This window comes from Rosa chinensis, chromosome 1 (genome assembly GCF_002994745.2).
Source record: "Rosa chinensis cultivar Old Blush chromosome 1, RchiOBHm-V2, whole genome shotgun sequence".
Lineage (NCBI taxonomy): Eukaryota > Viridiplantae > Streptophyta > Magnoliopsida > Rosales > Rosaceae > Rosa > Rosa chinensis.
This window is the reverse complement of record NC_037088.1, coordinates 36,693,761-36,719,986: the sequence shown is the minus strand read 5'-3', so window position 1 is coordinate 36,719,986 and position 26,226 is coordinate 36,693,761. Positions and strand designations below refer to the sequence as shown.

Sequence of the window (26,226 nt, the reverse complement as noted above, 5' to 3'; positions counted from 1 at the left end):
CCCCAATAGACGTCTATTGCCCCCCAATAGACGTCTATTGCCCCCAATAGATGTCTATTGCCCTCTAATAGAACTTTTGGTAGCCGGGATGAGAACTAATCTTCCTAAAATTAGACAAATAAAACTTTGATTAAAGAAAAAAACGAAGAGATTATATCAATTTAAAAATGTCTATTGCCCCCCAATAGACTTTTAATAGTCCCCATTTTACTAAAAAAAAAGAAAAAAGAACTGACAGTGAATCGAAAATCAAAGTATTGCAATTACAAAACTCCGAGATTGAACCATAATTACAAGCACTGTACAATCTTTTCAAATTTACTGACAGTCAAATTCCAACAACAGGTCCACAATTACCACAACTTCTATCCTACACCACAATAGAGCCAGTAAATTAACTTAACAAAGATCAATTCGATACAATTAGCCATGGGTAAAACAAAACCGATACAAAATCCAATGAAATTTACCGTTTCGGCGTCCAATACTGGACTCTTCAGTGTTTATTTTGGAAAGCACGCTTTCATATCAGTCTTGGAAGTCAAACTAATCAAGCTCCGTATGTACGAATCGGCCGCTGAGCTCGATCTCGTAGAGCTCTTGGAGGCCATGCTCTCTATCTGTAAAGCGACATCAGGAGGTAGAAGCATCGAGCACGAAGAACAAGCAGAAGGCAGAGGAAGATCCATAGCTGTTTCTGGAAAACCGAGGATGCTGTTGCTGAAACTAAGACCATGTAACGACGGCGGCGAGAGGGAGGGGAGAGAGAGAGAGAGAGATGGAGTCGACGACGACGGTAGTTGAGGTCGACGGCGGTGACAACCGACCCCTGTTCGTCGGGGTTTCGGCCACGGCGGTCTGAGCCTAGGTGAGCCAGTCGCTAGTGACGACGCCATGGTGGGCGGCCGAAGTCTAGTAGTAGGCAGAGTTGGCGTTGGAGCTTTGCAGGGTGGAGAGAGAGAGAGAGAGAGAGAGAGAGAGAGAGAGAGAGAGAGAGAGAGAGAGAGAGAGAGAGAGAGAGAGAGAGAGAGAGAGAGAGAGAGAGAGAGAGAGAGAGAGAGAGATCAAGGGGTTTATTAATTTGATTAAAGGCAAAATTGTCATTTTGTTTTAAATTGGGTTATAGGAAATAAAAATTTGTTGTTAGAGTAAGTGGAATCATTTTAGTTCATTTTAGTGCTTTGAGTCAATGACCCTTTTAAAAAAACAATAATTGTAATAGCTTTGTCAACAGCTGAAGGAGACTGTTAGGTGTGTGTGCACCGTATGTTGATCAAGTTATGCAGTCCAGAGAAAAAGAATCCAAAAAGTCGAAAGAAGAAAAATGACACAAACAGTATTATAAGTACATCAAATAAGAAATCAAGCAAAGAGAATCCCGATAAATATAGAAATAGCTCAAAACACTTTCAGACTCCGATCCTACCAATATACAGTGTAGCATCAAATCTTACTTTTCTTGGCGGGGATCGATTAATTGAGGTTAACTATCTCATATTCTTGCTCACCATGGCAATAAGTTCGATTACCATTTTTGGGGTGCTAGGTAAAGTTTAATTAACCCAATTAACTCTCTGTCGTTCATTATCTTCTTGAATTTGTGGAACTAATTGATGTAAAGTGAATATACCTTGATATTTCATCTGCCTATCTGTTTCAGGCAACATTATGTCAGGATTACTCTACCTTTCTCCTACGTAAGTTCATTAGTCTACATCCCTAATTATATAGCTTGATTTGTTATATAGGATTTCATGGTGTGTACTGTGTAGCAGGCAGCTAATTAAGTGAAAGATATTTTCGAATTGTTGTTGTAGAAACGTGTTTGTGAGAATCGCAAAGCGTAGATCAACAGAGGAATTTGAGAGTATTCCTTATATTAGCAAACTGTTGAATGCTTACTTCTGGGTTTACTATGGATTTATTAAGCCTAACAGCGTGGTCGTCGCCACTGTCAATGTTTTCGGTGCTGCTGTCGAGATTGTTTTCCTTACCATATTTCTACTTTTTGCACCACCAAGAATGAAGGTAAGTTCATTTACTAATTCATAATGTTTCCTTCTTTAGCTTCCACAAAATTAAGTGTCTGAGATTGTACAAGTTACTTATCTTAAATTGTTATATGATCGATCTTAGGTTAGGACTGCGATACTAGTTATAGTTCTGGATGTTGCATTTCCCGGAGCAACAATTTTACTTACTCACTTTCTGCTAGACGGAGATAAAAGGATCGATGTTGCTGGACTCTGGTGTGTAATCTTCAGCATGATTGCATATGCTTCCCCTCTTTCAGCTATGGTAAGACTTTTAACTCAACTTACGAAATGTTCTCTTACCCGACAGTATGACAACAAAACACTACATATGCCAATATAAAATCTCAATATTATGTCGATATTAAATAGGATGAATGTGTGCTCAGACCACATACTCATGCAAAGTCTATATCAATTATTGGTGTACTTTGACTTCTAAGTAGTACAGTAGATTAGAGTAATTGAGTTTTTCTTCTTCTAATTAATGAATATATGTGCAGAAAACTGTGGTGGCGTTAAAGAGTGTGGAGTACATGCCTTTCCTTCTCTCTTTCATCTTTTTTCTTAATGGAGGAGTTTGGACAGTGTATGCCATTCTTGCGAAAGACTTGTTTGTTGGAGTAAGTTCTTATCCAACATGGATCTACAACGTGCAAAAGCCATTAATTAATGGTTGACGTACGTACTATATAATTGTTTTAGTTATTATAAAATATTTTTGACCCATGCGACTGGTGAATTATCTGCAGATTCCAAATGGAAGTGGATTTTTACTTGGAACTGCTCAGCTGATTCTCTATTTCATATACTGGAAACCGAAGTCATCAAGGCAAGCATCTGACGGTTTAGAGGATCAACAGATCATAAGCGAAGCACTCATTTCTAATCCTTCACAGGGTAAAAGTGAGCACTAGGGTTTAGTACTTTGACACGATCGAAGAAAACTTGAATGTACGTACGTGCATGTATGACTTTGTCGGCAGTATTTCCAATATAATCTATAATGTTTTGCTTTACACATTCCCGATTGAGTTTGAGACTACTCATCGAAAATGTGAAGTTGTAATTATGTCTAGCACTGTGGGAATGGTCGCCCGGCCCTCCATGGATTCTACCCTCGTGATCAAGCAAGGGTACGTAGTCCCATAAATTCATATTCAGGTTTATAGATATGGATCAGAACCGGATCGAACCTGCAAAAGAAAAGTCACATGGCTCTGCTGCATAATTCCCTACTTACCCCTCAGTCCTTTACCACTTTCCCTTATTAACACATTAATTTGTGCTGTTTCTAGATCTTTGGCATGCTTATACCGATCGTTCTCTTCAAGACTTCAACAGTATTAGACAGTAAGAAACACTCTGGGCTAGCTTGTAAAGGATTCAATATTAATTGATCGAGATAGGCATGACAGTATTTGGTAGGTGATAATTAAATTGAATCACATGCTCTCCTTAAGGTAGGTCAGTAGATGCTCTCCGGCCCATAAAATATTTTCTAAGAACGTACTTTATGTAGTTACTTGGGATAATATCTTCACTGCTTTATGTCAATACAGAAATCAAACAAAGAGATTATAGTGGAATACTGAAGCAAGTCGTAAAATACTACTATCCTCGATCGATGAAAAACTTCGTTTCCATTTTTATATAAGCTAATGTGGATGTGCTGTTGCATGCGCAATGAAAATGGGAAATTGTTGTTCGCAGTTTTGAAAGGGATGAAGGGACATTGCAGCCCCAAGGCTACTGAGTTGTACGCTGCGCTGCTGCGTTGGATCTAGCTACAAGCTCTCTTAATCAGGCTGGTTTTCGTTATGCTAGCTAATACTAGAAATGGATGCAGAGGAGAATATAACAGAGTTAGAGTGAGGAATCATACTGGACTGTCGATGAGCTTCAATAGAAGAAGTGGGGATTTTTTGCTTCTTCAATGTACATATACTTCCAGAAAATGTAATCAGATAACAAATGCATTAGGTAAAATTGAGATTTTGTCTCTTGTTTTTTGGTTTGGATAGATGATATGAACCATCTTGGTTATCCGATGTAAATTGTCCAAATATTGCTTAAGATTTTGCAATTCTTCTCTAAAAAAAAAAACAAAAAACAAAATCCAGCTTATATTATGTGAAATAGCTAGTATGTGTCCCTGCCCTATCTTGTAGGTCCATGATTGAATGGATGGAGAATCTTTTTTTTTTTTTTTTGAAAAAGGGTTTGGAACCCAGCTTAACTGGGAAACTCATACTCACGTCCGTTATTATTAATAGTAGCATAAGGATAATTGTACAGCGAGAAAACTAACTATTACGTGCATTTCAATTCCTTCACAACATCTCCCTAGGAAAATCCTGAATTGCATATCAAACTAACAGGTCGTTTTGATTCCTCCCTTAGAGCAAGTGCACCTCATCAGGCAAATGGCAAAGGCAAAAGGAGAGGTTTTGCCTCCTAATTATGCACTATTCATTGATTTTGCCTTTGCCTTTCATTATTTTGGTGCACCCCTATAAGGCAAGACTTCCATCTGCTGCAGAGTACATTCTTTTCTTCTCAGTTTTGCCCTTGCTTCTGCTTCTCTTTCTTCTTCCCCTTCTTCTCTGTTTCTGTCTTCTTCTTCTTTGTAGCAAGGTCAAAAGTGGGAAGAGAAAAAGCTGGCAGATAAAATAAAGTGTTTCATATACTTTAATTACACAGGTCCCACTGAATTGGTCGACCAGATCAAGAGGCAAAAGCTGTCAGTGTGCTTGGTCGATTAGGCTTTTAATCGGGCAATAACCCATGCGGTGCATGGATTTTATTTTATTTTGGGCTGATTAAGAGGTTGTAGTGCATTTGCTCTTAGGTGGGCAATACAAGATGATGACTTTACCCTACTAACTTTAGATTTTGTCATTCACTTTGGTATTGTCTATGCTAATATGTTCGATAAAAATTTCATTGTTTTTTTAAAGCAAGTTGTCAATTCATTTTTAGTTCAGCGAAGCTACATAACGACCTACCCCAGTGGGGCTGACAAAAAAAGCTATTACATAAGCAGTTCAACCTTTTAGAGTCCTATTTATGAAGCGCATCCAAAATCTAGCCAACACTACCCATGGGTATAACCATATAAAATGAATCACAAATGGTGTGACTAGCCTTGGCAACATCTCGTCTAAGCAAGTAGAGAGGTCGCAAATTCTCCATCCATCTTGAAAAAATAGAAAATAAAATTAAAAATAACAGGCCAAACCCTATTTAGAAATGACACCCAAGCCCAAAGAAAGGCCCAGACCAAAGTATTTCTGCCAAGGGCACCCAAAAGGCCAAAACTGCAGTGACCATTATCACCGCACCGCTGCCCGCATTTGGTCCTCCAGCGCCGTCCCAACCCAGAATCCGGCCGTCGTCGCCATTAGAGAATCCCACAGCCCCAGCCTCACGCGTTTGAACTGATCTAGAGCACGAAAGATTCCAATCCGGAGCGGCACTTCCGGCATCACCATTTAATCCCATCTGGATCTGATTCCAACACCCCCCATTTGTGTGAACACAACCGTAACCTCTCCACCGTCACCAGCAACAGTGGCCGACGTGCCAGCAAAGACAACCAGAGGAACACCTTGTTCCTATCACACAACCTTACGGCGACAAAGACACCTTCCACTGCCGCCGTCATCCACAAGGTAGGCAGAGAGAGCAGAAAATCCAAACCCTTTGCCCAAAATTTTCAGAACGCCGCCAAGAAACCCTAGCATTGATCTCTACCTCTCGAGAGAGTAAACTTATTAAATTAATATGCTAGAAAATTTCTTTTGATTAATTTACCATCAAATGCTGGGGAATTACTATAATCTGTTGAGAAATGATATATATATATATATATATATAATATTTGTTCAAGGAAAACCTAATTTGTGTTTAGCCCAAACTCTAGGTTACTTGACCTAGTGGTAATAGGATTTAATTAGAAGGATCTAGAATCCTAATCAATGTAGAATTACTTTCCTTGTATGATTGAGATTCTATGCATTGTAATCCTCTATATAAAGAGGCCCCTATTATCAATGAGAATACACAGCAAATTCCTCTCAATCTCTGATTCCCTAAAACACGTTATCAGCACGAAGCCCTAACCCTGAAATCCTAAATTCGTAGCCTTCAAATCCCAGAAATCACTGCCGCCCACCTTGAAGCTCTCACCTCTAGAAGTCCGGAACCGGCGGCGCTGCACCCAGAACCGGCCGGAATCAACCTGAACCGGCCGCCGGAAGTGACCAAACCGGCCTCCAAGAAGAATCCGAAGATCTCATGCCCGGTTTGCCATCTTCCTGTCCACCTTCTACTGCCATCTTTTGATAGCAGCTGCACCTCGTCCCCAGATTCCGGGAACCGGAAAAAACCTCACCGGAACCGGCCAGGAAACATCCGAACCGGCCGCCTGAAGACGCTACACCACCGAACCGCCTCTCGCTTCAGTCAACTCTGCCTCAGTCAACCCAGCCCAGCAGAAGCAGCCTATCTTCAGCTTCGGCCCAAAAGAAAGGATAAACCCTAAGCCCAGAAGCAGAAGGACCAACCACGGCCCAGAAACCCAGAAGCAGCCCAGAGCCACGTCAGCACCATGCAGGCATCCAGTCAGCACCAGTCAACAAGCCACGTCAGCCAGCAGTGCCACGTCAGCAAGCCGGTCAACCACAGTTAACCCCGGTCAACCCTCCGGTCAATTACCACCGGCGACTTTTCCGGCCAACTTCCGGCCACTTTTCCAGCGATTTTTCCGACCACTTTTCTGCACTTTTCAGTTACTTTTTCCTGCCACTTTTCCAGTCAGCTACAGTAACTTCTGGCATCTACAGTAACTTTCCGGCGACGACTTTTCCGGCCATCTTTTAAGGTAATTTTTCTAAAAGTTCCCGTTTTTGAATTTTTTTCAAATTTCTTCTTCTTTTCTCGGGGAATTCCAACATCCCTTCTTCTACCCCCCTTTCTTCTTCGTAGGGGAGACCAATAGCCGAACTGTGGGGGTTCGTGCTCACTCCAAGCTTAAAGCTTGTTGAGTCCTCCAAACTTAGAGTTTGTTGAGAAGAAAACGATCGACCACATACATCGTTGTTTCGATCTAATCCAAAACCCTTCTTGGAATCGGATTTTCTTGGAAGCGACTACGCTCAGAAAATCCCTAATTTCTTGGAAGCGACTCCGCTCAGAAATTATATAGTTTTTCGTGGTAGCCTTCTTCGCTCTGAAACTAACCCTATTTTCTTGTTGTTTTTCAGGATGAGTAACCTGAACAAGTTGAGCTTCGCTCTACTAGAGACAACAGGCGCAGGATACCATAAGTGGGTCCGTGATGTGCGCCAGCATCTTAAGGCTGATGGGATCCTGAGTACGATCCAAGAGCCAAGTCAGGACGTACGTACTCCTCAACAAGCTGCTGCTTTTGAAGCAAATAGAGCTACAAGAGAGGCGAATGAAGCTAAAGCCATCATTCTCATGACAAGGCACATGAATGACGCGCTCCAAAATGAGTACCTCAATGAGGAAGACCCAAGAAAACTATGGGTGGAACTCGAGCAGCGTTTTGGCAACGTCCGTGATTCCCTGCTTCCAGACTTAGAAGTGAGATGGCATAGCCTCCGCTTCTGTGATTTCAAGTCTGTACTTGACTACAATTCAGAAGCACTTCGTATCAAGTCTATGATGGAATTCTGTGGACAGAACATCACTGATACGATGTTGATCGAGAAGACTCTCTCCACCTTCCCCGTCTCTGCATTGATGATAGCCAAAAACTATCGGATTGATGTCAATGCTAGACGCATCACAAGATTTCATGAGCTAATTGGGGCCATGAACGTAGCTGAAAAGCACGACAACATACTTGTGAAGAACTATAACTCTAGACCCGTGGGAACCAAGTCAATTCCGGAGGCTAATTATAGTCGCGCCCCCAAGGGAGGACGCAAGGAGCGAAACCCTAAGAGTAGGGATAATTCTGGACGTTCTGGTCTATATTCTCGCCCTAAAGAGGAAGGAAATCTCCAAGATAGGCGTGCACGGAACCGTGGAGGTAAACGTGTGAAGAGAGAGAGAGGCCAAGCCTCCGGTTATGGTGGTAACGCCACCAAAGGCAATAACCGTTTACAAAAAGCCCCCAGAGCGCCTCGATCAAGGGAACCTGACCATAATGATGCTTGTCTCAGATGTGGATCAAGTGGACATTGGGCAAAGAAGCGTACTGCATCCCAGAACGTTGCAAACGCATACAAGATGTATCGTGAAGCAAGCACTATGCCAAAAAGTCCTTCAGACGACACGCATCAGACGACATAAGTTTTGTTTTATGTCGTCTGAGTTTTTCAGACGACATAATTTTCTTTTCTGTCGTCTGAATATACACTAAAACCATACTGGTTTAATTTGGAAAAATGGTGAGCATTCAGATAACATATTTGTGTAGTTGTAAAAGGTGGTGATTTCCTATCTCAAATTTAGATAAATGGTGAGCATTCAGACAACACTTATATGTTGTTTGAAAAGATGGGAAAAAACCCTAGCAGAAATTTTAGATTTCCCTCCAACAAGTTTAGTCTTTTCCCTCTTAAGCGCCCAAACCTTATAGTTAACTAATCAATAGGGTGATATTTAGACAACATATAAGTGTTGTCTAAATAAGGTGAGTTTGACTTTTTTTGTTTTAGGTCTCTTTTGGCATAACATAAACCCTTCGTGTTTTTTTTCATTCCCACAAATTCTGTCTAAAAATCTCTCTCCTTCAGGCTTCAGCAAAACCCGGCCCCGTCTTCCTCTCCATCTCTCTCATTTCCTTCCCCAAACCCCGCAACCTCCCCAACAGCCACCGCAATCACTTTCAATCAAAAACCAACTGCCGTCGCCACTGGGTGTGGCAAACCCACCTAAATCTAGTCGCTAACCCTAATCCCTCATTCCCTCATCCTCTATTCGAGATTTTGACTGTCCCTGACCCTCAGCCTCTCTTCGACTCACTCCCTCTGTCCCTCAGTTTCAGTCGCCGCCGACCCACCGCAAAGTTCGACGGTTCGGCCGTATCTCTAAGCTAGCTCTAACCTCTCAGTCAGTCATCTCACTCCCTCAGCCTCTCTAAGCTAGCTCCTATTCGTAATCTCGAACCGCTGAACCGCCGACCCACGGCTTTGCTTCGACCCACTGTAAGTAAACCTTCTCTCTATACTTCATTGTTGGGATGTTGGTCTCCGACCCATCGATCTCCAGTTAATAGATTTGATTATTTGAAATTTCATCTCACAACTCTCAATCTCCCTCAGTCCCTCATCTGAAATGTTGTTGGACAAGGAGGTGGCGAAGGAGGTGACGAAGGCGGTGAGGAGGAGTTGTTGGAGAAGAAGGTGACGAAGGCGGCGGAGTCGCTGTCGTCTTGCACACTTAACCCCACGAACCCAACACATCCATTTCTCCAGAACGCACTCAACTCCTCCATCATCGATTCCAAGACCAGTGTGTCGTTTCTGTAGGTCCTGGCAGGGACTCGGCGATTTCTGGGATTTGGGTTGATCCCTCTCTTATGGCAGTCCCTTGACTTTAAGTCAGAAACCCTAAAGGGGTTCCACGACTTCAGCCTCTCGCCACTCTTTTCTTCTCTCGACCTATCATTTCAGTCTCTCTCTTTCTTCTCTGGCCTCTCGCCCTCTCTTTCTTCTCTTCGTCAATCTTCTCAGTTTTCTCTTCGTCATCGAGAATTCGAGATCGTCAAGGAGACTGCCAAGGACTGGAAGGGTCTTCAGTCCTCTCAGTTTTCTCATCGTCTCTGGTCTCCGCCGCCGCTCCGGTCATCTAGGCCCTCAAAGAGCTAGATCGCGACCTCAAGGCCACTTCTGCAGATCCAGAGCCTCTCTCTCAAGTACTCTCTATCTCTATATCTGTATATATCTATACATCTTTTTACCTCTGTTTGATTCTAATTGATATTAATAGTTTTGTAATTCGTAAAAATTGAGATGAAGGTGTTCGCTGCAGATCCAGCTTTACTGCTGAAGACATCAAGCAGCCCAGGTACGTTTTGCTTTCTATGATTAATTTGCTTATTGTGTGGTTACATATGGCCAAAGTTTGTGGCTTTATAATCGATTACTGCTATTGATCTGTAAATTCATGCTCTGTATTTCTATTTTACCATGTGGCTTTCGAATTTTGAATCTTAACAATAGTGTTTTCTATTATGTAATTTTGGGTATCTGCTTTTGATGAATATTTGGTTTAAATTTTCTTCTGGGTTTGTTTTGATTTTGTGCTGGTATGAACTCAATGGCAGGGAATCTGGGGTTGTAAAGGTGTAGTCAAGAAAGAAAGCAGAGATCTTTTTAAAACGTTCGGGTTCAGCTAAAGCAAAGGTAAAAAGCCAAACCTAGATTCCAGTTTCTTCAATTTCAGCTTCAAGATATGATCTTTTAAGATTTTGCTCTGTTTTGTTTTTTTTTATTGATCATATGGCAATAACGAAGAGGACTTAGAGAGAATTGCTCAACAGGAACAGGTTCTCCAGTTTACAAGGTTAGATCTGATTGAGTTTTTCTTTTTGGTACATTTAGATCTGATTGAGTTTTGAGAACAGATGTAGACTTGTTCTGCTTTCTCTATTTTTTATGTAATTGAGAATTTTTGCTCTATGTTATAAAGTTCCTACTTTCTCTATGTTCATATTTAATTTTATTAAATAGGTTAGTTGGTGAAGAACTGGAATCAATTATAGAGAAGGTGGTTCTGCTGGCAACATCACCTTTAATTGATTGCATTCATTAAGGATTTAGCATATTTATGTTTTGTTCATGATTCGGTGTGCACAACTGCACATGCAGATACATGTATTCTCTATTTGTTATGTCAAGATCAGCAACCTTTATTCTAGGGTTTGTTTGTTATGGGTATGGATATTTCTGTTGCCTTTGGCTATTCTAATGTGGTTTTTGTTAATTTCTATTTAATTTAAGGTTTTGATTTTCTGGGTGTTAATATTTTGAGAAAGTTGTAGGTTTTCATGCATGTCAACTGAGTTAAGTTCTTAGTTGTCTTAAGAAAGTGAAGATATAAGATTTCAGGTTTTGGTTTTATTGTTTGTTGGCAGTCTAAGAAAGTCCTGGTGAATAAAGTCATATAGTTTGTTTCTTTGTGAATGGTTTCTGTGCCTCTGTTCTCTGATCAAGTTGCTTTAGTGTAAACAGGAAGTGTCTTCTGGGTGATTAAGCAAAGAAGAAAAAGACAACTCTGTGTCTTTATTTATTTGGGAATCTTTTCAAACACATTTCTGTCTAAATTAATCAGGTAATTAAATAGTAACTTTATGTTTCATATTGGATTGCTAGGAAAAATATCAAGATGCTGCTATTTCATGATTTCAAGGTTATCGTCGTTAAACACAGAGAACTAGATCATAGAACAAGTTCATATGTAATGAAATAGATACTGTTATTACGTATATATACAAAAGATTCAAGTGCATTTCATGAAAATTGAAAAAGTGATAACTCTCTTTTGATGGAAAGATCAAAATGTTTAGCAGTTGTTGAATGTATCGTATTAAACCTCAAAATTTAAGGATTTTTTCTCAAATCTGAAATCGCTTGGATACTCTAAGAGGACCTCTATTTTTTTTTTTTTTTTTACTTGAATCAACTATAGATTTTCTTGAGTGAACTATTGATAACTTATACAGTATACTTAATAAACTACTTTGTTTATTCTCTCCTGTGATGATGAATGAAGTCATATGGTTTGTTTCTTTATGAATAGTTTCTATATTTTTGTTGTGTCATCAAGCTGCTTTGGTGTAAACAGGAAGTGCCTTCTCGGTGATTGAACAAACAAAAAGGAGACAACTTTGTGTCTTTGTTTGTTTGGCTATTGTTAATCAGACAACATTTGTGTCTAGGTTAATCAGGTAATTACATCTGTATCTTTCTTTTTTCAAATTTAGTAGTCTTCAAGAATAGATTTTCATATCTTTTGCTTTTGGTTATATGAGATTTTTATAAAATTTGTTCTTAGTTTGTTACACTATTCTACACCTTCTTACATGTGATTTTTATTTGATCTATAATATCAGATTCATATTTAATGTATTTGCTATACATTAATTTTATGATTGTCAATAGGACAAATCAATCTTTCTTTGTTTTGGAAAAGGTAGATATCATGATTTTGATTGATAACATTGATTAGAAAAGATTGAATACCTAACCTTGATACTACTTAATTTCTGAACTTTACTGTGTGTGAAAACAAAAACCTCTGTTGATTCTTTGTTTTCTTAATTAAAATCGTTTATATATGAAATTTAGTCCGATTCTGTAGCTTTTGCTCTACTTTTTGAATACTTCCAACAACTAAACTCTTTTGGTACTGTTAAACACAACAAAATAAACTAAAAGAAATATTAAAAAATATCTGGTTTTTAATCTGATTTATGTTTGTCATTTACTAAACTATGATTCTTTTCTAATGCAGCTTATGTTGTGTTTCTTGGACTGTTTGGATTTGGTCAGAGGATGTTTGTGATAACCAAATTATAATTTGAAAACAGGTAAGAACATTGCTCAATCTGTCATTTTTGTGTATCAATTCTGGTCTCAGGATTTCAATTGAATTAATGGTTAGGTATCCCCACGTTTTAGCCAACATTGAGATTTTTGTTCATTTATGTTCAATGATGGCACTTATGCTTGCATTTTGTTTAAGATTTCTCAAAAAATATGTACCCCCATCCCAGCAAAAAAAGAAAAGTATATATGTGTATAATGAACATGAGAGAGCAGATGATCAACGAACCTATATTAGTTACTTTTAGCAGGAGATAAAGGAGTCACAGTAGCACTCATAATGTTAGTGAGCTCTCTTTTACCGTCTTACATTGTTTCGCCTTTCAAAAAATTGTACCACAATAACATAAATGTGTATGCATTTTCATCTGTTTGATTAGCTTTCAGGTCCCAGGAATCAGTGTACTTTTGGTAATTGGTAATTCTAAGTGTTAAATAAATTGGGGATGTGGTAAGTGGTAATGTCCCTTTCCTACCAAAATTACTATCACTATCATCACCATCTCTCTTTTAATGACAAAAGTTAGGGAAAAAAAAAAAAGGAGGAGAAATCATGCCTTCTGGTATGTATATGTATGTATATGCACGCGCGCACACACACATATATAATGACTCTGCTTTTTGGGTTTAGAGAGAGAGAGAGAGAGAGACCGAGACTGGGAGATTTTTTTAGAGTAAGGGCAGAGATCAGATTACTATATGCATTAAATGAAATGAATATTCCTTCTTTTTCTCTTTCTAATTCTGACTCTTTATGTGAACTTTACAGGTATACAGAATTTGCTGGGGCAGTTCCTACTAGACCTGCACAGGACAGTCAGGACTTGGCATTTTCAGTTTCAAGGTTTATACAAAATGGTGGTTCTTTTGCCAACTACTACATGGTACTTATTCTCCTCCTCTACATTTCACAACTAATTTTATCTTTGCTGATGTTGGTAAAATTATGTTATTTAACCATCTTTTATTCTGATTTTGTTACAGTACCATGAAAGAACGAATTGTTTATTATTCTGCTAAACTGCTTTGTCCTTGGTTGCATGATATCTGATCCAGCAAAACGAGGATATAACTTCATTCTATGTGCATATTATCTGCAGGGTTATGCATATATACTCACGCAGCCCGGAATACCTTCCGTTTTCTATGACCACTTCTATGATTCGGGTGATTCAATTCATGATCAGATTGTGAAACTGGTACAGCAGTGTAGCTAGGTAGTTCCTTTATTAACTTGTGTCTAGTAGATTCTTCATTCATTAAGCATTTGGATTTGTCTGCAGATTCAGATTAGTAGATATGAGACATTTTGAACTGATCGATGCTCATGATTAGGTTGTGTACATAAGACAATGGTGGATTAATAGAAATTGCACTGAATGATTTTGGATGTGGGTTTCATACTTTCATGAATGGGCAATTTTAATTTCCATAATGCATGCATACCAATTGTAACAGGGGACTACTAATACGTGTTATCTCAAATTGCAAGCTACAACAAAAGCACACCAAAATGTGTGGTTGCAGCTAAACAAAAACAGCACAAAAATCAAATAGAAGTCTATTGTCTTTTTGGTATTGGGACGACAGAAAATTGTAGTTTAAAGGGCAAAACAACAACATAAGTTAGACGAAAGTGTTGGCTAAAACGTATAATAACAACAAATAAGTGTGGTTGGAATCAATCACAGACAACATAAAAAGACCTCATAAAAGACCTTTCATACAACACTTAAGTGTCGTATGTATGTACCCTAGAATGACACTTAATTGTCCTCTGATGCTCTTTACGACCACATATAATTGTCGTTTAAAGTAAATTAGCACAACCTTTAAATGCTGTTGTATGAGAGAAGACACTACATAAGAGTCTTCATATTTCTTATTTAAGGGCATTCAGACCACATAAATAAGTCTTGCAAATATGCTTCACACAATAGTATTTAAAAAATATTGTGGTTGTTTTGTTTATCAGACAATACAAAACTGTTGTTTGAATGCTTTTAAAGAAACATATCACAATGTTCCCAAAATGCAAAACTCATCAGACGACACAAGACTTTTATTTTTTTATGTCGTCTGAAAAATCAGACGACAGAACACTTCTGTCGTCTGATGCCCCCAAGAGACGACACCGTACTAGACGACACATTTTTGTTCGTTCAGACGACAGAACAGTTCTGTCGTCTGATGCACTTTTTGGCATAGTGAAGGGAGGCAAATTACATGGAACAAGAAGATCAAGATGGGAATCTCGATCTAAGGGTGGAAGACTACAAGGATCAAGACCCAGAAACTGACGATTTTGATTAAGTCTTTTTATTTTCCAAGAGATGTAGGCAATTGCCATATTACTTTTGTAGTAGATGCCAATGATATTTGTCTTCCTTCAAAGTAGGCGTACTCGATGTAAAAGTGATGTCTAGAAAGGTTTTGAGATAAGTGGTACTTAAGCGAGCTTTGCTCCACCGACATCTCTCTACTTACCTGGTCACATTTACATTGGAATTACCGAAAGGAGTTAGACGACTACCATTGTTTTGCATTAACTAGTTTATTGGATTAGATTTTCTTTGGTTAAGAGAAACGATGATGTGATTCCGTTTGGCTTATTAATAAAAGTTGAGTTCTTTTCTTTATGACTCCTTTTTAATTACGAGCTCTTTCTTTTAGGAATGGATGAACTTCAATGTCTTGCGGATAGTGCGACTACGCACACCATTCTACGACATAGGAAATTATTCTTAGAGATGTTGCCTACATATTCATCTGTGACTACGATGGCTGGGCCATCAAGTTTAGTTCAAGGACATGGAATGGCCCAATTCCTTTTGCCTAATGGCACCTTGATTAAAGTCATTGAAGCTCTCTAGGCTCCTAAGGCGAATCAAACCTTATTGAGCTTTAAAGATATTAGAGCCAACGGATTCCATGCGGAAACACATAGTGAGAACGGACTAGAATTCCTTTGCATTACCTCTAATGATTGCGGAAGAAAGCGCATCTTAGAGAAGCTTATGTGTCAATCTAGTAGACTTTATGTCACTACCATTCGACCTATTGAATCCAATAATATCATAAGAGAAGATCTCTTGGATTCAGACACATATTGGCTTTGGCATGACCGACTAGGACATCCTGGTTGTGATATGATGCTCCGTATACTAAAGACTTTACACGGACATCCATTCTTCAGAGTGAGAAGAAGCAAGAATCGAAAATTGATTCCAGGACTTAGCAAGACCGCAACAATTGCAGCATCTGGAGCTGCAGCCGTCTTGGGGCGCCATAAGGCCGCCCACGTCCCATGTGATGACGCCATTAATGGCGCCAACCATGAGCATGACGCCATGGTTGTTCCTCCTAGTGGCCATGACGCCACACACACCACTTTCCATGGCTCTAACCCCATAATGGGAGATGTAGTCACACACTTTGCTTCTAATAGTGCTACGGACGCTCAGGCCCAACCAAAATCCTCATTGGTTGCTTCTAAGGCCCCTCGCTCTTTCTGCAAAGTCTGTTCCTTTGGGAAATTAGGACCGAGACCGTCCTACGCAAAGGATCCCAAAATACTCATTCCGTTCTTACAAAGAATCCAAGGGGATATCTGTGGACCAATTCAACCATCATGCGGACCTTTTAAATACTTTATGGTTTATGGTATTGGTTGATGCGTCGACACGCTGGTCACATGTCGCGCTATTGTCCACTCAAAATGCTGCTTATGCTAAACTCCTCGCCCATATTATTCGTCTACGGGCCCACTACCCTGACCATCCTATTAAGTCCATTCGACTTGATAATGCTGGGGAGTTTACATCGAAAACATTCGATGACTATTGCATGTCACTGGGGATTGATGTCGAACATCCAGTTCCCCATGTTCATACCCAAAATGGTCTCGCAGAAGCTGCTATCAAACGACTACAGATGATAGCACGGACATTGATTATGCGCACCAATCTCCCTGTTTCTGCTTGGGGATATGCAATATTGCATGCAGCGACGCTAATTCGTCTACGACCCACTGCCACCCAATCTTACTCTGCGTTACAGCTAGTGAATGGGTACGAGCCTGATATCTCGCACTTACGCATTTTTGGTTGTGCCATTTATGTGCCTATTACGCCGCCACAGCGTACTAAGATGGGTCCACAACGACGAATGGGCATTTATGTTGGATATGAATCTCCAACGATCATCCGCTACCTTGAACCCTTGACAGGTGATCTCTTTACCTCTAGATTTGCGGATTGTCACTTTGATGAGACAGCCTTCCCATCGCTAGGGGGAGATAAGAACACAGATGTTCAACAGGAATGACAGGAATTGTCGTGGTCTGTCCCCACTATGTCTCATCTCGATCCCCGTACCGCACAATCCGAAGTTGAAGTGCGAAGAATAATCGAGCTCTAGAACGTAGCAGACACTCTGCCTGATGCGTTTTCTGATGTTGCCAAAGTGACGAGATCACACATACCTGCTGCAAACATGCCTGCAAGGATCGATGTCCCAAATACTGGACATTACGCCACTCCTGTGACATCAGGGGATGGCGCCATTGCCCAACATGGCAATGATGTGGCATCTATGGCCGCAGGTCCCGCAAGGAAGCGCGGTAGACCAATTGGTTCGAAGGATACTCGCCCTAGAAAGAGAGCGAATGAGGCACAAACAAATCCTTTGATCATCAATACTCAAAATCCGTCCTATGAGAATGTTCCGGATTATGGTTATGTCCATGAGACATCATTGGGGGATGCCTCAATGTCAGAACCTATCCCTGAGAACGTAGAGATCTCTGTTAATTGCACTAGTGTACATGGGACGTGGGAAAGAAACTCCATCATCATTGATGATGTATTCGTGTATTCAGTGGCGCGTGAGATTATTGAGACCGATGACATCGAACCACGCTCCGTTGCTGAATGCCAGCGTAGAGCCGATTGGCCAAAGTGGAAAGATGCGATCCAGGCAGAACTTGATTCTCTAGCGAAAAGAAAGGTATTCGGACCAGTTGTACCAATACCACCCAACACCAAACCAGTTGGTCACAAATGGGTATTCGTTAGAAAGCGTAATGAGAAAAACAAGATTGTAAGGTACAAAGCTCGCCTTGTGGCGCAAGGTTTCTCACAACGCTCAGGAATCGACTACAAGGAGACCTATTCTCCCGTAATGGACGTCATTACGTTCCGCTACCTTGTCAGTTTGGTAGTTTCTGAAAAACTGAACATGCAGCTTATGGATGTGGTTACTGCGTATCTATATGGGGATCTAGATACAGAAATATACATGAAGATTCCAGATGGAATTCAGTTACCCAAATCAAGTGGCTCTAGACCACGGAGCGCGTTTGCGATTAGATTGAAACGCTCACTATATGGATTGAAACAATCCGGAAGGATGTGGTATAACCGTCTAAGTGACTACTTGGTTGAGAAGGGATATGTCAACAATGAACTATGCCCATGTGTGTTCATAAAAAGGACAAGTTCCGGATTTGCAATAGTAGCGGTTTATGTTGATGACATGAACATAATTGGCACCCTTAAAGAGTTAAGGGAAACCGCTGAACACTTGAAATCCGAGTTTGAGATGAAAGATCTTGGGAAAACACGATTTTGCCTTGGTTTAGAACTCGAGCACCGTAGAGATGGTATCCTGATTCATCAATCAGCTTATACCCAAAAGATGCTTAGGCGTTTCAACACTGATAAAATTAAGCCTTCAAGCACCCCAATGGTCGTCCGTAGTCTTGATCCAAAGAAGGATCAATTTCGTCCAAAAGATGACGATGAAGATGTGCTAGAGGCGGAAGTGCCCTACCTAAGTGCAATAGGCGCATTATTGTACTTGGCACAATGCACAAGACCGGATATCTCATTCACTGTGAACTTGCTAGCTAGATATAGCTCTGCGCCTACACGACGTCATTGGACTGGTGTTAAAGATATCTTTCGATACCTAAGTGGTACGATCGATATGGGCTTGTTCTATCCCTACAGAGAGAAGATGGATTCGGACCCATCAAGTGCCAGGGACGCCACACATAGTGGACCGCGTTCCCTCTCCCCTTCCCAAAACGATATAAGTGTTTTGGAAGGTTTTGCTGATACTGGGTACCTCTCCGACCCACACAAAGGTCGCTCCCAAACTGGTTATGTTTTCACCATGGGAAAGACCGCGATATCTTGGAGGTCTACAAAGCAGACCTTTGTCGCTACCTCTTCGAATCATGCAGAGATTATTGCTCTTCACAAAGCAGTTCGTGAATGTATATGGCTTCGATCCATAGTTACGCATGTTCGAAGCAATTGTGGTTTGAAGTCTACCACAGATGAGCCAACGAGCATTTATGAGGATAATGCTGCTTGCATTGAACAAATGAAGCAAGGCTACATCAAAGGCGACAACACCAAGCATATATCGCCGAAATTCTTCTACAATCAGCAACAACAGAAGTTCCTCAAGATCAAAGTGAACCAGGTTCGATCTGAGGACAATGCGGCAGACTTGTTTACTAAGTCATTGCCCAAATCCACATTCGAGAAACATGTGGCAAGAATTAGCTTGCGGAAATTATCTGAACTCCCATGATCGTAGTCATCAGGGGGAGGCGCAGACATCAGGGGGAGATGTCTACATGTTCATCTCGAATCGTGAAGGGTGTGTTGTGCTCTTTTTCCCCTTTGACCAAGGTTATTTTTTTCCCACTGGGTTTTTGTTACCCGGCAAGGTTTTTAACGAGGCAACGAGAGAAGCACTGCGTTTGGGCAACACAAGGGGGAGTGTTCAAGGAAAACCTAATTTGTGTTTAGCCCAAACTCTAGGTTACTTGACCTAGTGGTAATAGGATTTAATTAGAAGGATCTAGAATCCTAATCAATGTAGAATTACTTTCCTTGTATGATTGAGATTCTATGCATTGTAATCCTCTATATAAAGATGCCCCTATTATCAATGAGAATACACAGCAAATTCCTCTCAATCTCTGATTCCCTAAAACAATATTATTATTTTTAAGATTTAATTACTTAAATGAGAACTTACTACAATTATAACTTTTAGAATTTGATTACTCAAATGATAATATATTTATCTAACGAAGATCTTACTTACCTTAATAAGAATTTTTTTATAGTTAGCTACTTTACTCTAACGAGAACCTTATTTACCTTAACAAGATTTTTTTTTTTTCTAGTTACCACATGAGTCTTCAGAGTGGTAACATGAGTACTCAAAATGGTAAATATTACATGAAATTTGGCATGCATGAGAAATTTTAATGTATCATAACTTTACCCCAAATGCTAATATGAAATTGAGATACCAAAATAAAGTTTTTTTTTTTTTTTTTTTGAATCAATGGTATCAGCCCTTTATTGAAAACAAAAGTATCTAGACATTACAATACTCAGCTCCTACTGCAGCTTGAAGAAACGATGGTGTAGAAAAATAAAAAGAGTCATGACATGAGCAACCTGATTGCCATTCCGATTAACATAAGACGTCCGAAGATTTGTAGAAGCTGCCAACAAGCAGCCTAAGTCATCATAGAGTCTTCCCAATGAAGATGTATTTGTGGAGTTATGCTTGGTAAGTTTCCGTTGGACCTCCAGAGCATCAGTTTCCAACACTGCCGGCAACAAAGCTTGGTCCAATGCAAACATAGCAGCTTTCATGCAAGCCAGCACCTCTGCATGTTTCAGGGATATTAAACCACGAAGAGGACAAGCACCTCTAGCCAACATGAAACCAAACTCGTTACGTACTACAAAACCAAGTCCACCCTCCTGGTCACATGATTGAACGAACCATCCACAGACCAACACACAGCTCAGGTCCTAGGAGTTTGGCTCTGGGCCTGTATCATATTATGAAATCTGAACTCCTGGAGCCAAGATACAAGATGTAGACTAACATCCAAAGCTGTCATCATCTTCTAATTCCAAACTCTGTTGTTCCTCTCCTTTCACACTCCCCATAAAAGAAACATAAGTTCCCCAAAGGTAGCGAAAGATAGTTCCTTGGCACAATACTTTAACCAGCCAAGTAATTGTTTATAGCACACTTGTTTGAGTACAGCGTTGGATTGCACTACTGATGTCATGAAGGGCCAATCCCTGCAAATATGGAGGGCAGTTTCACTTTGACTCTCACATAGCACACAAACATGAGAATCCAAAACCACTCTTTTAGAAGCAAGACTCCTAAGAGATGGTAGGATATCCAGACACACCCTCCATATGTGGATCTTCGCCTTGTTCGGGATAGAGACCTTCCACATATTTTTCCGAAATGAGCTTCCAAGAGGTAATGTCAAGGAGTGTAGTTGGACGCACGCGAAAAAGCAGAACAGTAAGCAGTCCTTACAGAAAATTTACCATCTTTTGACAACTTCCATGTCAATCTATCCACAACGCTTCTTCTACTCAAAGGTATTGTTGTGATCAGAGCCGCTTCTTCCTCCGGGAATAACCTGTGAATCAATGTATCATTCCATACCCCTGTAACTGATATTAGGTCACTGACATGTTGAACCTCCTCCATTGCCATACTTGAAACTGAAGGCTTTCCAGAAGGCAACGCGGAGACCCAATTGTTTGAAAAAACAGAGATACTAGAGCCATCACCGACTTGCCAACAGAAACTATCTTCTAAAAGTGCTTTGGTGGAGAAAATACTCCTCCATGAGAATGACAGGGAAGCATGGGGCAAAGCATCCCAAAAAGAACCATCAGGAAAATATTTCGCCTTATACAAGCGTGCAATGAGTGAAGTAGGGTTATTGAGTACCCGCCAAACTTGTTTTGCTAACATAGCTGCATTGAATTCTGATAAGCTGCGAAAGTCTAATCCACCCTCTTCCTTCAGATTACATAACACATTCCATGTCTTCCAATGAATCTTCCGTTTGTCCAAAGTACTACCCCACCAGAACCTTGCACACATCTGTTCCAGATCGTCACAGAAACTTTTAGTTAACTGAAAAACACTCATAGCATATGTAGGCAGTGCCTGAGCCACCATCCTAATCAGAATGTCCTTCCCTGCTCCACTCAAAAGCTTACCTTGCCAATCAGATAGCTTCTTCGCCAATCGATCCTTAATATATTGGAAAGTCGAGGTCTTCTTACGCCCCACATATGTAGGTAGCCCAAGATACTTTTAGTGAGATGCCACTACTTAGACCCCCAACAAATCCGAAACCTCCTCCTTCATCACTTTAGACACATTCTTGCTAAAAACCACTGAGCTCTTACCAAAATTAACCAGTTATCCTGATGCCCGCCCATAAGTCTCAATGACATCTTGCAACTCATAACAAGCCTCAAAGGACGCCTGAGCATAAATCATACTATCATCCACAAACAACAAATGATTGATTGAAGGGGCAGCCTGACAAATCTCAATACCTGGCAACAAACCATCAAATTGTTTTTGTTTCAACAAAGCTGAAAGACCTTCAGCTCCAATAAGAAATAAATAGGGAGACAAAGGATCCCCTTGTTGTAATCCTCTACTGGGAATAAGATATCCTCGTGGTCTCCCCCCTCACCAAGAAAGAATATCTAACCGAATTGACACATTACATCACCATACGAATCCAATTATGAGCAAAACCAAAACAGACCATCACCTTTTCCAAAAACACCCACTCCATTCTGTCATAAGCTTTACTCAAGTCTAATTTCAAAGCCATAAAACCCTCATTACCATCCCTTTTATTATATATGCACAAAGTGAGCAATCTCATTTGCGACTAATATGTTGTCAGTGATCAATCTACCTGGCACAAAAGCACTCTGGAATGGAGAAATCACTGAGGGTAGCACTACCTTCAGTCTGTTAGCAATAACCTTCGAACAAATTTTATAGATTACATTACAAAGCACAATCGGTCTCAGGTCAGACATTTGTTCAGGATTACTAAACTATGGTATGAGGCAAATATGAGTAAAATTTATTTGTTTTAGGAGATGACCCGTTTAAAGAAAACCTTGAACTGCTTCAAACACATCACCACTAATATATTCCCAATAATGTTGAAAAAATAGAGGAGGCATGCCATCAGGCCCAGGTGATTTAGTCAGATACATCTGGAAAAGAGCAGACCGGACCTCTTCCCTGGAATAAGGTGCATTAAGAAGAGAATTCATCTCTAGAGTCACGATAGAGGTGATAGCTTCTAATGTCTTGTCCACTACCTCATAATCAATCTCTGAAGCTTTGAACATCTTGGAGAAGTAAGATTTAATCACCTCCGCCATCCCAGAGTCATCATCATGCCATTGCCCTTCTTCATCAAACAAACCCTTTAATGTGTTCTTCCTCTTTCGATCTCAGTTTTTCGATGAAAGAATCCCGTATTTCGGTCTCCCTCCTTAAGCCAGGTCACCATTGACCTTTGCTTCCAGAATAACTCCTCCTAGTACAATAAAGACTAGCGTTTGTCCATCAACTCTTTCTTCTCGTGTTGCACTTCAAGCGAGATTGGAATCTCCAATCTTGAACGTATACCTCACATATGCAATTGCCTGCCTCTGAACACTTGCTTTTGCCATTTATCGAGCTGTAGACGCGTATGTGTTATCTTTTGTGTAACACACAACATGGGAGCCCCGGCTATATCCGTTGTCCAAGCCTCCTTTACCACATCATCACACTCTGGGTGTTGTAGCCAAAATGCTTCAAACTTGAAGTGGTGTCGCCAAGAACGATGAGCTAGAGGCGAAGTTCTAGCCTTCAGAAGAAGGGGAACATGATCTGAATCAAACGGTGGAAGATGAAAGAGCTTGGAATGCCCAAAAAGATCAAACCATGTCGGCGTACATACTGCTCGGTCCAACTGCAAGAGAGTGTTTGAGTTCCACCAAGTAGCCATAACGCCATGGAACCCTAGATCCAACAGATCGCAGTAGCCCAGAGCTTCCCTGAATCCCCTCATCTGTCTTTCCACTCTGATCGGACCAGAAATCTTCTCTTCACTATTCAATATTTAATTAAAATCTCCAATGACGATCCAAGGCAGCGAATCCAAGTCGGAAAGATCGTGTAGGAACTGCCATGAGCGATCCCTCTCTCCTGTTCTAGAATAGCCATAAAACCTGGTTACCCTCCAAGATGGAATACCATATTCCCCCACCACTACGGCATCCATATGATGCGTTGACTTCGTGCCTAAATGACGTACATCATCATTCCAAAACAGGCCCAATCCACCTGATTGGCCTTCACTGAGAACTGCCTCTGCATGAGCAAAACCCAGCGCCCTCCGTAGGTTATCAAAGTCTCCTTGCCTACTAATCTTTGTCTCACACAAAAAGACAATCTGAGGACGGTTCTGACAGATCAAGTCCTTCAGCGCCCTAGTTGTTACGTCATTGCAGATGCCTATGCAATTCCAGCTAAGCAAATCCAGATCCATGGACGCCGATAGTTACTTTCCAGCCCTAGAAAGTCAACCTAGTGCGAAACGCAGCTAGGTCAGAATGTATATGTTTTTGTTGATACCAAAATAAAGTTATGTTAACAGAATTTCAAGAACTATTTCTAGTTTTTGTCTTTTTGATTAGTCAATTAATTTACACGGTTCACTACACTCCTCACCGTTGGGCTAAATCCAAGTTAGACAAGAATCAAAGGGAATCTCGTTGGTGCATAGTTTCTTTTTGCCAATAAATTAAATATAGAACATCACTGACCAGGTGAACACCACTGCATAACATAAAACTGTAATAAGTAGCATATATCGGACAATTTACCATATAAAGACTCCCAATCGAAACCCAAAAGATGAACAATCCCACAAAATTGCTCCTCCAGCACTTTCTTTCATACATTTCATCATTTGTTCCAGGGAAGTACTAATTATTAATTTTTCTCCAACTTACAGTTCTATCTTCCAATAATCGACTTCTGTGAATGTGTAACATTAAAAAACTTGCATGAATGTACATGGGGAATCGAGAGTCACATTTTTTCCTCTGACTTATGAATTGACCACCCCACTAATCGACAACCAGAGTATCAAACATCAGATCTTATTCTTCTCGTGGTGTGTCCAAATAAGAAATATATTGTCCCATGAATCTTAGTACTATCACAAGATTTAGTAAATCATGCAAGCTTGCTAACCCAGCTCCAAGATCTCTCGCGCATTCGTTTGTATGAGAAATTGTGTCATTCGAGAAGTTTCGATGGCATATTAATACATATATAGCTCACTGGAATGTGTACGTACCTTTAAAACTTTTTACCAGTTCCGATCCATTGCTTTCGGTAGCTCGCATGTGTAGGCGGGCTTCATTTTGAAGTTGTTAATTGCCACTCCAGCTGTAATCAATAAAATAGAACGTCTTCATGTAAATAGGGGTTCCAATAAACTTCAAGAAATGTGAGAGATCTTTGGGGATTCAATGCATATAGTTTTCAAATGTTAGTTCTGATTCCTATTATAGATTGATATTCTTTATTAGATCAACTAGGGTCATGTCCTTTTCTCAGTTCAAGATTTTTCGCATGATGTGTGATTTTTAAGCGGTCTTAAGTGTCTATCTCAATTTTATTTTTTTCTATTTGTTTGAGTCAAAATGTCAAAAATGGTTAGAAGTCCTAAGATTTATAATTGGTATTTTACGTCAGTCTTTGTGCTATCACCGATTGATCGAGTAGGTGTAAGTGTAATTTTTTTTTTCTTTTTAATAAAGGGTTGGTGTAACTGTCCTCAGGTTTTGATTAATGAAACTGCCGAATACAAAGGGGCGAACATTGAGCCTAAACCTCTGATTACATTAAACATCTAGAGACCGTCCTGAAATGATATCAAGAGTCTCTACCAAATAAATGTACTATGAATTTGTTTAGGTAGTGAGATTTTCAAACTTGTAACTTTAGGTAAGTCATTCTTTTGTATAACTTCGCATAATATGAAAAATATTATGGAATTCAACACAAACTAGTTATAGCTATAGACAGAGAAGCTAATATTTTTTTTTGTAACTTTTGTAAAGCTTATATTTTCGGATGTAGGATTTTATCGCCAACACGACCGCTTACACACTGCATGTAGATTTCTCACATCAGAGATAAAATTCATAGACATCTTACAGATCATATATTATAAATAACTCGTAATTAGGTATGAGGCATGTCAAAGTCATCAACATATGTTAAAAGCAATTCCAACAATTTTTCTATAATTTTTGTATTATAGGGAAGCAAAAGTCAAAACTTTAACCGCTTTTTCTTCTCCAACTCTAACATATTCTCTATTTTACAAAAATCTCTAAAATCTTCATAATCATTCCTTAAAATTTTGGAGATCGCTGTAAATTTAGGAAATTTAGTTTTCTTTTTCCTAACTATCCCCAAAATGGGGATAGTTGTAGGGAATCTGTATTTTTTGCTAAAATAGAGTAAAATCAAAACATAACGAATCTGTTAGAGTTGCTCTAAGAGCAACTCCAACCGCTTCCTTATAATTTCTGTATAATAGGGAAGCAAAAGTCAAAGCTTTAGCATCTTTTTCTTTTCTAACTCCAACAGATTCTCTATTCTACATTTTAGAAATCTCCATATTCTTTCTTAAATTTTAGAGATTG

At 39.9% G+C, this 26,226-nt stretch overlaps 2 protein-coding genes and 1 long non-coding RNA gene across 3 annotated transcripts; 2 read left to right on the top strand and 1 right to left on the bottom strand.

The window, feature by feature from the left end:
* Positions 1–1,301: 1,301 nt before the first annotated feature.
* LOC112176490 (bidirectional sugar transporter SWEET17) lies at positions 1,302–3,099 on the top strand. The gene is made up of 6 exons (XM_024314448.2): positions 1,302–1,546; positions 1,661–1,697; positions 1,818–2,028; positions 2,137–2,298; positions 2,537–2,656; positions 2,786–3,099. Exons 1-6 carry the CDS (start codon positions 1,510–1,512, stop codon positions 2,948–2,950), a joined length of 732 nt encoding a protein of 243 aa, XP_024170216.1. The 5' UTR covers positions 1,302–1,509; the 3' UTR covers positions 2,951–3,099.
* A 6,441-nt stretch (positions 3,100–9,540) lies between these two features.
* On the top strand, positions 9,541–13,985 carry LOC112182113. Its single transcript, XR_002929284.2, has 6 exons — positions 9,541–10,574; positions 11,243–11,342; positions 11,856–11,958; positions 12,525–12,600; positions 13,386–13,500; positions 13,717–13,985. It is a non-coding gene; the product is annotated as an uncharacterized LOC112182113 (long non-coding RNA).
* Positions 13,986–20,941: 6,956 nt separating this feature from the next.
* On the bottom strand, positions 20,942–21,652 carry LOC112165959 (uncharacterized mitochondrial protein AtMg00310-like). Its single transcript, XM_024302687.1, has one exon. It carries the CDS (start codon positions 21,650–21,652, stop codon positions 20,942–20,944), a length of 711 nt encoding a protein of 236 aa, XP_024158455.1.
* Positions 21,653–26,226: the final 4,574 nt, after the last annotated feature.

Coding starts and splice junctions, on each gene's coding strand:
- LOC112176490 (XM_024314448.2), top strand. CDS start 1,510: ATGGCAATAAGTTCGATTACCATTTTTGGGGTGCTAG. Junction 1,547..1,660: donor TACCATTTTTGGGGTGCTAG/GTAAAGTTTAAT, acceptor TATCTGTTTCAG/GCAACATTATGTCAGGATTA. Junction 2,029..2,136: donor TTGCACCACCAAGAATGAAG/GTAAGTTCATTT, acceptor GATCGATCTTAG/GTTAGGACTGCGATACTAGT.
- LOC112165959 (XM_024302687.1), bottom strand. CDS start 21,652: ATGGTGGCTCAGGCACTGCCTACATATGCTATGAGTGTTTTTCAGTTA.